The 13,667-nt window shown below is 44.4% G+C and overlaps 6 protein-coding genes across 6 annotated transcripts; 3 read left to right on the top strand and 3 right to left on the bottom strand.

The window, feature by feature from the left end:
* Positions 1–251: 251 nt before the first annotated feature.
* On the bottom strand, positions 252–664 carry O0I10_007782 (uncharacterized protein; the record flags this gene model as incomplete). The annotated part of the gene is made up of 2 exons (XM_058487794.1): positions 252–551; positions 614–664. The coding sequence occupies 2 exons, from the start codon at positions 662–664 to the stop codon at positions 252–254; spliced, it is 351 nt and encodes a 116-aa protein (XP_058341372.1).
* Positions 665–1,154: 490 nt separating this feature from the next.
* Positions 1,155–3,566, top strand: O0I10_007781 (uncharacterized protein; the record flags this gene model as incomplete). The annotated part of the gene is made up of 1 exon (XM_058487793.1): positions 1,155–3,566. The coding sequence occupies one exon, from the start codon at positions 1,155–1,157 to the stop codon at positions 3,564–3,566; it is 2,412 nt and encodes an 803-aa protein (XP_058341371.1).
* A 1,096-nt stretch (positions 3,567–4,662) lies between these two features.
* O0I10_007780 (uncharacterized protein) lies at positions 4,663–6,414 on the top strand (the record flags this gene model as incomplete). Its single annotated transcript, XM_058487792.1, has 6 exons — positions 4,663–4,740; positions 4,805–5,042; positions 5,108–5,151; positions 5,226–5,384; positions 5,456–5,707; positions 5,770–6,414. 6 exons carry the CDS (start codon positions 4,663–4,665, stop codon positions 6,412–6,414), a joined length of 1,416 nt encoding a protein of 471 aa, XP_058341370.1.
* A 59-nt stretch (positions 6,415–6,473) lies between these two features.
* O0I10_007779 (uncharacterized protein) lies at positions 6,474–10,256 on the bottom strand (the record flags this gene model as incomplete). Its single annotated transcript, XM_058487791.1, has 15 exons — positions 6,474–6,720; positions 6,785–6,806; positions 6,864–7,407; positions 7,466–7,842; positions 7,905–7,995; positions 8,052–8,111; positions 8,184–8,749; positions 8,814–9,029; positions 9,095–9,199; positions 9,260–9,337; positions 9,402–9,488; positions 9,555–9,683; positions 9,747–9,874; positions 9,942–10,032; positions 10,103–10,256. 15 exons carry the CDS (start codon positions 10,254–10,256, stop codon positions 6,474–6,476), a joined length of 2,895 nt encoding a protein of 964 aa, XP_058341369.1.
* Positions 10,257–10,340: 84 nt separating this feature from the next.
* On the bottom strand, positions 10,341–11,415 carry O0I10_007778 (uncharacterized protein; the record flags this gene model as incomplete). Its single annotated transcript, XM_058487790.1, has 2 exons — positions 10,341–11,191; positions 11,253–11,415. 2 exons carry the CDS (start codon positions 11,413–11,415, stop codon positions 10,341–10,343), a joined length of 1,014 nt encoding a protein of 337 aa, XP_058341368.1.
* Positions 11,416–12,041: 626 nt separating this feature from the next.
* On the top strand, positions 12,042–12,681 carry O0I10_007777 (uncharacterized protein; the record flags this gene model as incomplete). Its single annotated transcript, XM_058487789.1, has 4 exons — positions 12,042–12,168; positions 12,231–12,274; positions 12,331–12,423; positions 12,493–12,681. The coding sequence occupies 4 exons, from the start codon at positions 12,042–12,044 to the stop codon at positions 12,679–12,681; spliced, it is 453 nt and encodes a 150-aa protein (XP_058341367.1).
* Between the last annotated feature and the right edge of the window lie 986 nt (positions 12,682–13,667).

Genomic DNA, 13,667 nt, shown 5'->3' with positions numbered 1-13,667 from the left:
GAGAGAGAGAAAGGGAGAAGGAGAAACAAATTGCGGTGCCCAGTGGTGATGAAGGTTAAAGAAACGAGCGATAAAAGTTCAAGCGATGGATTGGAGTCACTCAAATTGGGCCAATCAACATTTCTAGAGAACAATAGAATTAAGATTGCTTCCGATAATCTAATTTGTAAATGCATTCACACAAAAAGGTACCAGTAGGCGATGGAATGGATGCAACGTCGTTTATTGATTGATACGATAGGTACGCTTTTTCAAAGAATCTCGGATCCATAGCGTTCTGCTGCTGTACGATAAACAGGCGTCATCCCTGAACAAACATTGGTGTCAACAGCGTCTGTGATATTTACAACCGATGAGCTATAGCTTCCAGTCGACGCATCGAAATGGGACAATGTCATGCCCAATGGTGGCGATTTGGGACGTAGAGGGTCGGCGGGTGATGACGACGACGATGTCACGGGGATAAAGGAGCTGGTGTTAATGCTGTGCTCTTCATTTTTGTCATAGGCAGAGGAAGGTGTCTCTGGAATGGGTCGCTTCACGTCATCATTCTGTTTGCGTTTGAGTCAGTATCCATGGTGATGAATAAAAATGTGTCTCCATGGAAACATACTGTTTCCAATACTTGAGTATTTTTACGTTTCTTGGAAGCGTCAAACGACATGATAGCAAAGAAAGAGAGAAGAGGGAAAAATAGCCAAGGTGGCGTATGCTGAAACTAAGTATAACGATCGTTCTCTCAAATTCTGTTTTTGGCTGGATTAGCCAAGTTTGTGTTTTCTTATGGAGATGAGATGGGGGTAGTTGTTCAAACAAGTAGTTACATTTATAGATAAACGAATGGCAAAAGTAGTCAATGGTGTGGGGGCGTATTTTTTTTTGCGGAGAGGATTAGCCACGTTGTTGTCATCTCGTGTATCTCAAAGTCTATCGTGCGAAAGTTGAGATCGATCTTGCTTTGGCCCGCCACCTTATCGGACCATCATGTGCAGGGTGAGTCAGACGAACCAATCAATAAAGAATAGCTAACAAAGCGTCATCACTCAGTGGTTACATCGCCTCACCAAATGGGGGTTGTGTTCCTACATTTACCGCTTAACACACACACTCTCTCTTTCTCTCTTTTACTTCTTCCCGCCGCCGCCCTTGGATTCATGCTTTTGTTGGATATGGCAGCTTCTTCAAAACAACATGCAACAACATCCTCTCGATCATCCTCTTCCTCACATAAACGTACTCGACAGCATAATCCAAAGGCGACACCAAAGGAGAAGAAAACTTCACAACAAGACGACTTGGAATCGCTGCAAATCACTTTTTATGAAATAGAGTCATGGATTGAGAAAACAACACCTGTCCTTGCTCGAATGACGAAAGAACTCGACAAAGCATCTCAGCAATTTCAAAAAAGAAGGGATGAGCTGCGCACTAGTGAAGCAAAGGAACAGCAACTTCGTTCAGCCAAAGAGCAACAGCAGCAGCAGCAGCAACAACGACCAGCAACAGCGCCGCCAACAGCAACAGCAACAGCACAACCACCACAAGCACCAGTACCACAACCACAACAAAAGCAGCTGAGTTCTCGATTACTACAATCCTGGGCGGAACAAAAGATGAAAGACAAATCGATGCAATGGACATTATCTTTTCAACCTGGCAACTCTTTGAGACTTGAGACGAACATCACTTCTATTGAACAACTGGTGGATGCAGTACGGAAGATTCGTGTGCTTGCAGAGGAACCCGAGATGGAGAATGGTGGTGGTGTTGGTGGTGGTGTTGGTGGGGCAGCATCAGCAGCAGCAGCCATGATGCATGATGATACAGAGGATGCAATACCATCACCCTCCTCGTCGACATCAAGTTTATCAGTATGGGTGGATCCTTTGGAGACTGATCCAGCGACTGAATATTGGCACATTGCTATTGGAAGAAGACCACAGACATGCTTGGAGAATTATCGACATTGTGAGATGAATTTGAGCCGGTTGACAGAGGATGTCTCACCAAGCGTTCTCAACTATATCGGCCATGTCTTTTGGGATTGTCTTCATCCAAAGTTCACTTGCGATTGGTATTCGTTTTGGGATCGTTCAGGTGACCCAAAACGTAACCAGGTGTGTATCGACTCGGGTCTCGCCATTGTATTTTTACATGTCATTCGCCACGACAATAGCGCATGCAATAATGCTCTCGACATTGCTTATTACTATTACGATCGTGCTCGTGAATCACTTATGGAATTCTTTGACTCACCTGATTGTGCAACCCTGGAGACGTTGTTGAATCTTGCCATGTTTTGTATGGTGTGCAAGCGACATTCACAAGCAAGGATCTATATCAGCCTCGCCTTCCGGATGATGTTAGAGATGGGAATGCATCAACGCAGCAAATTACCAACAGATCGAGTCCTACGCAAGCAATACCTAAAGCTCTTCATGGTGCTTTATTACAACGACGTGACGACATCAATATATTCACGTGATCCTTTTCTTGTGATGGATGAGAACTGTGATATCGACTTTTACGAGATTATTGAGCTCAATGAGATATTACATCGAAATGGAGAAGCTGGATGCAACGACAACATGGTGGTCAAGGAGACGTACTTTTCATATTTGCTTGAGCTCATGCGTATCAGCAAACGGACGGAGCGGATCTTTCGGGATTATGAGCACTTGAGGTATCATTACAGTGGAGAGCTTCCAATACGGTGGGCAAAGCGGGTCCAGAGTATAGAGATTGCGCTGGCGCAATGGTTTGAACAACTACCCGCTTTTTATCGTGTCGATCCACAGCCGAGACAAACCATTGGCAGTCCTCCCAAGCCGTGTCCACGTGAACGACATCCAATGCCACCCGAAATGCTTCGTGATCAATCAGCTCTTTTGCTCATGTTGCAATATCAGACACAATGGATCGTATTACACAAGACATTCTTGACCAAAAACATGTCCCTTTCACCATTCACACCACCTTTGGATTCACCCAAAAGCCCTGTTTCGCCTGGACAGGCACCTTTGCCACAACAACGCATTGAACGATCACACGCTATATGTACAGATGCCGCCAATCGTATTGTCGTGATTGCTGAGCTTATCACTGAACAATATGGATGGTGCGTGTGTCAGCAATTCATCAATTGTATCTATCAAGCATCGACCATTTATTGCCGCAACGCCCTGACGAAAGACGATGCTGCACGTCAACATGCAAAGTACATGATTCATCGCATCATTCGTGTCCTCAGATCCAACAACCACAATTATCAAGGTCTCCCCAATGATTTGACAGCATGTCTCAATGAGTTTCTTGCCGACCATGATATGCAGCCATCCCGAGAAGATGATGATGACGATGGTGGTGTGCGGCTATTGAATCAGTTTTTCTCATGCGTACAAACATCTTCGACATCATCGTGTGCTGCCTTGACCAAATTCAATGACAGCTTGCCAAATTCTCCTCACATGCACAAGCAAATCTTTATGCAAGCCAACTCGACTCATCAGCAACTACCAGTGGATGCAATGGACTTTGATGTGACGGCAGCGGATATCCGAAACTGATGGTAAGTAGTTTGATTTACACCTTACATCAGCTGCTGAGAAATTAACATGGTGTTTATAGTGCAAAGCTATCAATGGACGTATACCGATCATGAATCTACATCATGTTTCTTTTTGCTGTCAAGTCCATGAGATACAGTTGCTCATGGCTGGCAGCAGCTCCTCCTCCTCCTCCTCATCCTGCTAGTATACCAGCGTCCAACTTCTTTTTCCATTTACACGCTTTATCATTCTGCAATACCCGCCTTGTAAATCCACGACTGTAATATTTCTTTTTTCTTCTTCTTCGTCTACATCTGCCAAATATATATTTGTACCCTGCTGTCATCATTTGTACAGGATCTTTGGACACACACTAACCAACTTGGACCATGATATGAATGAACTCTTTGTATTCAGGAACACCGGTGGTGTAACATGCATTGTGATCCCTAGAGCTGAAGGCTCATTCATGCCGTGCACGCGATCATGAATTGATAGCTCATTTGACTATAGCGTTTTCCCGATACTTTTGCTCCCGATAATGCATCGATGCCTCGGAAGATCCCATCACTCCATCCGCTCAAAAAGTAGCCACACCAATTCTCTTTCTCGATCTTTCATCATTTGAATCCACTGCACAGAATGTTCTTCGTTTACTAGTTGCATTCATCACAACCAATGGTACTTCCTCTTACACCCATGTTGATCTCTACGTTACAACGAGGGTATGGTACACCATGGCAACAACCACGTCCAGTGATCATAAAAGGTTTATTTATACTTGCATATAGAACACTTTATGTAGGCTTTGTAGATGTGGTATTCCTACATACATGTTGAATGGGCCATCCATTAATGTTGATACGTCGTCATTGGTAGTAGTAGTAGCGCGCTTGATCCAAAGGTGTGGTGGGTGTACCGCATGACATGCATGAAGCACTCTATTGGCTGCTTAAATATTTACACTCAGGGCGAGAAGTGTGGTGGTACCTGCTGCATTCGGATATTTGTTGCATTACTGCCGTTTCTCGGGATGGGTGCACGCACACACACAAGCTGAAGATGAAATAAAAGGGTGCCGAAGCAACCAACCTTCTCTCTATTTCTCCTATCCATGGCCCCTCTTCAAAAGACTTACGGTACCGTAGGGCAGCAGCAACAGCAGCAGCCATCAACGACGCCAAACAATGAGGTATGAGCTGGTCACGACATTGCAAACACACCACGCGTGTTCTAATGGGCATGTGCATTTCTAGGGCGGCGTCTCATTCAGCAGCTTCCTTCCAAGCTGGAAAGTCATTACGGCGATTACGATAACTGGTCTCCTCACTGCATCCACTGTCTTTGCCCTTCCGTATCATGTGCCTCCAACGTTGTCGCGTACTTTGTCCAATGGTACTCACGAATATCATCCTACGGTGATCATGATATCGCTCGACGGCACAGTAAATGATGATCTGGATCTATCCATCACCCCTCACTTGAGCTCTATTGGTATGTATGCACCCCCTACTATACAAGGAATGATATAGGATGAAAGCTCATCAAGGATGCTATAGCTGATCATGGTGTTCGTGCTCAATGGTTGACGCCTAGCTTTCCTGTAAGTATACATACTGCGGCGTTGTCATGGCGATGCTCTTGTAATGTACTCATAACCCATCCTACATCATGTAGCCCATCACCTTTCCCAATCATTGGAGTCTTGTAACAGGCCTATACCCAGAATCTCATGGCATCATCTACAATGTCTTTTACGACCCTGTCATGAATGATACGTTCAATTACAAGGATCCATCACACAGCCATGACAAGAAGTGGTGGGGTGGCGAGCCTGTAAGTTGAGAAGGAGGAAGAGGAGGAGGATACCTCATTGCCTAACGCTAACCTCAACATGATGATAATAGATATGGAACACGGCTGTTCGGCAAAATAGAACATCAGGTGTCATCATGTGGCCTGGTTGCAGCACTGTCTTCGATGGCGACTTGAAACCAACGATTGAAGTACCTTACAACGATGACATGACACACGAAGAAAAGATGGCCTTGACATTGGAGTGGTTGGATATGCCAATTGGTGAGCGTCCTGAGTTTATTGCTGTCTACATTCCACAAATCGATCAAGCGGGGCATCGTTATGGACCCTATGCTAAGCAGGTGAGTGATCCAAATAGCATCCCATCTCGCCTATTTTCACGCTGACATTGTTGTTGGAATAGACGTTGGATACGCTTCATAGCGTAGATGCAAGCGTTGGTCAATTGCTGGAAGGTTTAGCAGCACGTCATTTGGATGATATCGTCAATGTCATTGTTGTCAGTGATCATGGCATGTCGGCCACTTCAAAATCACGCCTTATCCTTTACGATGATGAATTGACACCAAACGAGCTAAGCATGATCGATCGAATTGAGGGATATCCATTGTTATCGATTTGGCCTGTTCATGAAGAGTACACTGAACCCCTCTATCAAGCCTTTTTACGACTCCAAAAGGTGCACCCAGAATTCCAAGTGTACAAGCGAGACCAAATTCCTGAACGTTATCATTTCCAAGACCATGTTCGCATTCCTCCACTTCTCGTCGTCCCCGATGCTGGTTGGTTGATGGGTACGCATGATGAATATCCTGACTTGGATGCTCCATTGAGTCCTCGCGGTACCCACGGCTATGACAACTTGCATCCAGAATCTCGTGCGATCTTCGTGGCGAGTGGCCCATTCTTTGAAAAGCATTATGGATCAGGATCAATGCTCAAGCCATTCTGGAATATAGAAGTGCATAATCTAGTGGCTGACATTTTGGATATCGAACCTGCACCAAACAATGGCACATTGAAGGGACGATTTGAAAAAGACGAGTGATCTTATTTATATATGTACAAGCCTAGTAATATCAATAAATTATTCAAGAAGAAGAACCCCTAACGTTGTTCTATCACGAAAAACTTTAAGAGTAAAAAGGCAATGGTCAACGTAATGGTTACGAATAAGGATAATCGTACAATGTCAATCCAAAATGCTTGACTATCAAACCCAAACCGTGTCAAGATGATAGAGCCAGGGATTTTGATGTCGGCAATCGTATCGTCTCGAAGTGTAAGGTCTTTGAGCTCGTTCACGATCAATGCCTCGTATCCGTAATTAAAGAAGCTCAGGTATTTTAGCCAGCTACAGCAACATTAATAGGGTGAGTACGCAAATTTACATGGGTCCATCTGCTGCTGTACCGTACCTTAGGAAGCTCGGTATGTGATCTGCATAATAAACAATGAGCCATCTGAGCTGATTGAAACTACGCGCCTTACACATACCTTTGTTGAGTAAAAATCCACCAAAGAGCATTGAAAACAACATGACTAGGTTCGAGAATAGATTTGCAGACGCCAAGTTCTTGATTGCAGTTGCAAAACAAAGACATAAGCCAACTGCTGAAAGGTTAAACAAGACCAGCACCAGCAAGAATTTGCCAAATACGGTTCCTGTTGGGTTCAAGCCAATCATGTAATAGCTCGTGGATCCCATCAAGAGAGGAGGAAAAACGCGTAATGGAATCAAGTCGAATAACAGCTTTGCGATAAAATAGCTGGAGGCACTATAGTATCCATTCTCTCGCTCTCGCATAAAGATAAGTCGTTCCCGATTGAACATGCTCAGTGCACTTGTTGATGCGAATCCTAAAAGAGCACACATAAAGAACAACACGCCAAGCCGATTCTGTACGCCTGATAAATCAACGTCTACTTGCCAAAAAAGCGTACCCAAAAGAACACCCAATAATGTTGAACACGTGATGTGAGCAAAAAAGAGAGATGGGTCCCGATAAAGGTTGATAAATGTCCTGGATGAGAGAATTTTCTACCAAAAACAAGCATGAATTGGGTGTGTGCAACAACCAAAAACTATGTGTACTTACAAGCTCATGCATAAATTGGATCATTGAAAAGGATGAGTCGTTGCCAGGTTGTTGTTTGGGATAATGTGCATGTGGCTTTCGGATTCGTTCGTCTAAGGCCTCGGCAAAGCGTGATGATTTAAAAGACTGAACAAGGTGGTATGTATGGTTTGCTTCTGATAAGAGGCTGAATTCCATCGAGTTGTGTGGTTCACCAGTATTCATGTCACGTATCACATCTGAGATGTGCAACAATGATTCTTCATTCTCGTTGTTGCATGGCTCATCATCAAGTTGGTGTTGTTGTATGGTATCGGTGGATGATGATGATGATCGCGAGTGAGTCGTCCCATCGCGATCGGTTGTTGTGTCATCAGGTCGTTTAATCGTGAGATCAACTAGATACATAGGCCAACCATCAACATTCACTATTGCGCCACTCTTAAAGCTTTACACTTACTCAGATAATCTGCTACATTATAACCCGCTGGAATAGGAAATCCAATGTCGCGAAAATAGCGTGATGTTTGACTAGCTGGTCCAAAGTACACCTTGACTTTGTTGAGTCCCAAGATCAAAAGGCAAAAGCCATCATTCAAATACTTACTGTGTTTCCATAAGCAAGCAGCATGAGCGAATCAAACATGTTGTAGATGTTGGTGCGTGGCTACATACGTATGTGGAGTGAGCATTACATACAAACAATGCCATGTGCACGTGCGCTTATGCACAAATTTACCTGGTGGATGGTCACCACGATGGTGTGTCGTTTGTGTTTGGCGAGTCGTTTAAGGCACTCCATCACCATGGCAGCGTTGTAGGCGTCAAGGCCACTTGTAGGTTCATCAAGGAACAGCAAACTTGGACCTGTCACCAGCTCTTTGCCAATACTCACACGTCTTTTTTCTCCTCCACTGATCCCTCGATGACCAGGTGATCCAATCGCCATATCTGCAATCCTTTCCAATCCTAATTCTTGGATGACTTGGGCCACTCGCTTTTGTTTTTGCTGTATTGGCATGTTGCGTGGTAATCGGAGTGTTGCTGCATACATGAGCGTCTCGCGAACGGTCAAGGTTGCCATCAATGTATCATCTTGGTCGACAAAGCCGGTTATTTTCTTGATGCGCTTCTTGCTTGGATACACATTGTTGATCAAGATGTCACCGCTGACGATGCCCCGTTTTGGTTTCCTTGCGAGAATATCAAGAAGACTCGATTTTCCTGCACCGGATGGTCCCATGATAGCCAAGATCTGCCCAGGCTCAACATACCCACGTACTTTGGATAAGATCCGCTTTCCTCCTTTATCGTTGATGTGTACACTGTGAAAACCTATCCCATCCATTCCTCATTGCTTTTGACTTACCAACGGTATAGGTGACATTGTCAAACGTAAGCAAGGCCTCTTCGCTTTCAATCTCATCATCCTGATTTTGAGCATCTTGTTCACTTTCATAAATATCAGAAAGCTGGATGCTTCCACCAAACATCCGTTGTTGTCGCTTTACTGCTAACTTTGTTGCTGCATAAACGATGATGCCAACGAGGATCACCACAAAGGCAATCAAGGACTCTGTTACCCCTGAAAACGAACGATCCTATAAACCTTGTATTAGACGCATTACAAGGATGTTGATGAATAGTTACCGACAATGGGAGCAACATCGGCTAAATCTTGATCATTGAGGCATTCGCCTACATCACAACTCAACATGATGTTATCCGGGAAAATGCCAACCAAGGTGGAGTATTCTACGTGAGAGTGCGTGTAAGTATACAGCATGGCTATGCAATTGCGTATGTGCAACCTACCATTGTACCAGCAATTTTGTCCATCTTTACAATACCACTCTGACGGTCCTTTGACATTGGCAACCAGCTTTGACATGTCTATGACGACGTCCATTAGCAACGAGAGGTGAACCCTACAAGGCTGATCCAGGAATTGGCATACCTACTTCACCCCCACACATAAAAGCATTTTCCATACAGCCGCATACAGCGTTTTCACACTTTCCATGCACCTCTACGCCATCCGTAGCTATTGAAAAACAATCAATGTGAGTGATGGTTTGGTTTACAAGGATGAATGGGAGGCACACTTTACTTGTTTGGGTGCAATCCGAAAGCTCACAGTAGAATTGCTCTTGAGAGTCCTTCCAAAATTGAAAAACGCACTGTGATTGTTCCCAATCACATTGTAATGATACATGCGTGTTGTCAATCCAAGGGATGTCTATCTTACAAGGTAAGCATGCGTGCAAGATACTACGCTCGAGCTTATTATTGCTGTACCTACTCGTGGTGTCACACCAAGCATGCATGGATTTTATACCGATAGCTGTTTTTGAACATGTTGCATTGGCTCCTTTGGCAGGAATACAAGCTTGATCGGATTGACACACGTTGCAATTGACACCACCCCAACTATACATGGTATAGGTGAATGAATACAAGAACACGCAATCATGATTGCTGCTGCTGTTGCCTTTACCCATCATCACAATCACAATGATCCCCTTGACGAATAGGGCGATCCTCTGAATAAAGCGATCCACAAAGCGGCTTTGAGCAATCCGTATCTCCTATCAACGATCATGGTGTTTGAGTACTCATCATAGCGTCGTCGTGGGAGTCTATTGTTGCTAGGCATACCCCATCCAGAAATGCATTGGCAGACTCCGCTGGGATCACATAGACCGCCGTTGGTGCACTTGTCAGTTGAAAGTTGGCAGTTGAAGCAAGGTGGGCATTCTTGTAACTGCCTTGTACTCAAAAGGTGACGTTGTCGGCTAGTCGAAAGCGACATGATAGAAAAAGAGGGAAAGAGAGTGAAAGAGGGGCGAAAAAAGAAAAGAAAAAGGAAACGTGAGAAACTTTATTTTTTCGAAGATCATTTATCATTGGAGAGAAGTAGTGCGGCACGTGCAACGTCAACATTACCACCACAAAGAACGATAGCAATACGTTGTAGATTTTGTTGGCGGATGATTTGATGGAATTCGGTATTGTAAAGGGCAACAGCAACAGCAACAGCAGCACTTGGTTCAATGCAAAGCTTCATACGTGTCCACACGAGACCCATGGCACGTACAATTTCTTCCTCAGTGACAGTGAAGATCCCATCCACAGACTCCGAAATGATACCAAATGCGATTTCACCCAAGTCAGCTAACAATGCATCTGCGACCGATTGGGTTCCTGGTTTGTTGGCTAATCGCTTCTTTTCTTGATAGGAACGATGGCAATCATCCACGGCTTGTGGCTCCGCTCCATAGACACGAGTCCCAGGGCTCAATGCTTTGGTCGCCACAGCACAACCAGAGATCATACCACCACCACCAACAGGGATCAACATGGCATCCAACGATGCACCCTTCAAAAGTTCGCTCACTTGTGCAATGGTTTCCAGTGCAATTGTGCCTTGACCAGCAATGACATTGGGATTGTTGTATGGATGAATAAAGGTTGCACCTGTTTTGCGCATGACTTCATTCGCCACACGCTCACGATCAGCTTGTGTTGCATCGCACTCGATCACATTTGCTCCATAGCTCCGAACAGCTGCCTTCTTAGTCACCGGTGCATTGCGTGGCATCACAACATGGGCTTCGATACCGCGTTGCCTAGCAGCATACGCGAGTGCCTGTGCATGGTTACCAGATGAATGCGTCACCACACCGCTCGCTGCGTCCGTATCACTCAATAGCTGTACGGCATTGCTTGCACCTCGAATCTTGAAGGCTGTGTGTGTGCACAATTCTAAATGAGTCGCTTGGTACATTGGGCATGAGCGCATTCTTACATCCGGTCTTTTGGAGTGCTTCACACTTGAACAAGAGCTGTACCGAATTGTCAGTGGCCTCGGATACTATGGTGTCGAGGGTGGAACATGTGATCACAGGCGTACGGTGCACGTTGATACGTGCAGCGGCTGCCTGGATGTCTTCGATAGTGATGTTGGTCATAACAATAAATAAAAGGATAGGATGTGTGTGTGTATTGATTCACACGCTTTTTGATTGGGCATTTCCTCTTTCATGAACTTTGTGAGCATATACCGGAACATCAGCATTTACTGCGACTATTGCGTCATTCATGATCTCAGCCTCGTTTCTTTTCATCATCGTCAATGATGCACACAATAAAGGTGGAGTGTGCCTATCGATCCCTTTTCCTAAACGCGTGCAACATGAAAGAAGAAGGCGGTTATTACTTGAAATAAGGATGTAGCTATGTTACATCGATCTATGTGCGGATTATTGGTTGAACTCCACTCCAATAACGCCTCAAGTGCGCAATGCTAAAGTCAACGAGGTCCGTGCATGAATTGGCTGCCATAATTTACTTTATATTGTTGTGCGAACAACGTCACCATATAGCATTGTATTCATTTGATAGGGTTGCCATCCATTTCTTCACCAAGTAGTACATCATCCAGCGCCCATTGTTGATGGCTGTTGCTGTTGGATACTCTCTCTCCAAATTTAGCAGGCTCGGCAGATCAACCATTTTGCGCAGCTCTTTGACAGATCCAACCAACTCTTCCAACTTCCGGCCACCACTGCAAAAAGGCTCTTCCCTACTTCATGTCATGGCTTCGCTAATTGACCTACGCAATGGACACCAGATCACTCTCCATGAAGAGGAGCCTTTTATACTTGGGCGAGGGAATCCGAAACACCTTGAAATACTCAATCCCCATGTCAGCAGGAAGCAAGGTAGAGCAACTTGAACTATTGATACCATGCACCAATTAACGCGTATTTGCACATTTGGATAGTGCAAATAAGTTTACTTGACGATGGCCGATGTTTTATCGAGAGGGTATGTATAAAGTTACACAAGTCTTGAATGCAAAGAGCTTTAACGCGTACCAATAGCTCGCTCCCAACCCGTCCTTGTTGAATGGAAAGCAACTTCCTCTACGAAAAGAGATCCAGGTCTTTAATGGAGATACCATCAACCTTATACCAGTATGTTGAATGAATTGTGCAAAGGATGTTACCGCATTGTTATCATTAAGACGTTACTTTATACACTAGAACGATCTGGGGTTCAAGGTGATAACATCAGACATACGAGAGGGGGTTCCTCCTGTTATCGGTCCTCATGAACCTGATACCCAAGATTCATACGCAACACAAGAAGGCCATGGAAGGATAGAAGATGAAGGACAATCATCATCCGATGAATCTAGTCTACTGGGTAATGCTAGTTGGAGTGATGAATAAACAAACATGGTTTCAAGCAACTTGTCGGGTACAAAAAAGTCATTTATGGTTGACAGCAATTGGTACATGCAAACTATACATGATGACAATTGACATGCATTAGGCAAGGAGTGCAATGGATGGTTGTTGCCAAAGTGTCATCATCACTCTTGTTTTTTTGTTGCTGTTCCATTCGACGCTTTGCGCCAATCACGTGCAGTGTTGAGAAACCCTGGAATGTTGCTTTGTTCACTTGTCGCATTGTCAGCAAGAAGGATGGATCATATCACGTGGATACGGCTGAGGATGATGATGGATGGGATGGAATTGACCAAAGGTGTTTACAGCCATGGATAGATATTGGGATGCGAGTTAATGCACGCAGCAGCTATTATTTTGCAATCATGGACGGAGGATGTTTATGGCGGCAGTAACCAAGAATACAATGGCACAATGACACCCATTGGCTCTATGTAATTCACCCGTATCTTCTTCATTTGCCAATGTTATCTAGTATCACACCCGTCTTATGCATTTACGGCAATCCAATAAATACAGTACCCGTTCGTACCTTGACAACTTTTGCTACTTGCTCCTAGTTTTATGCAAACCCATGTCGCTCACCATAATATCGCCATCAACCACCAATTAACTGTGTGGATTACTGTACATACTATTGCTTCGAAGATGGAATAATAAAGCTGGTCCGGTTATCGGTCATGCAAGAAGTAGTATGGCTTTTGTGATACAATAAGGAGGAGTGGGAAGTGGGATGAGCTTGAGAAGAGAAAAAGTGAAGAGATCCCTCCATTGAGTTTCAGGATGAGTGACCCCATTCAATATGTACATGTATCTTTTTACATATACAAATTGGTTTATGCAGCTCTTCTACATTCAAATGTGATGCATACCTTGACACACCTTCATTATTGGATGCTGTTTACTTACGTACCTTCACAAAAGGCAATCATCATCATCATCCATTTGTGTAGCAACCTGTCAAGGAC

This window comes from Lichtheimia ornata (assembly GCF_029851405.1).
Source record: "Lichtheimia ornata isolate CBS 291.66 chromosome Unknown scaffold00039, whole genome shotgun sequence".
Taxonomy (NCBI): domain Eukaryota; kingdom Fungi; phylum Mucoromycota; class Mucoromycetes; order Mucorales; family Lichtheimiaceae; genus Lichtheimia; species Lichtheimia ornata.
Note: the sequence above shows the minus strand (reverse complement) of the source record. Positions and strands in the feature narration are given on the sequence as shown.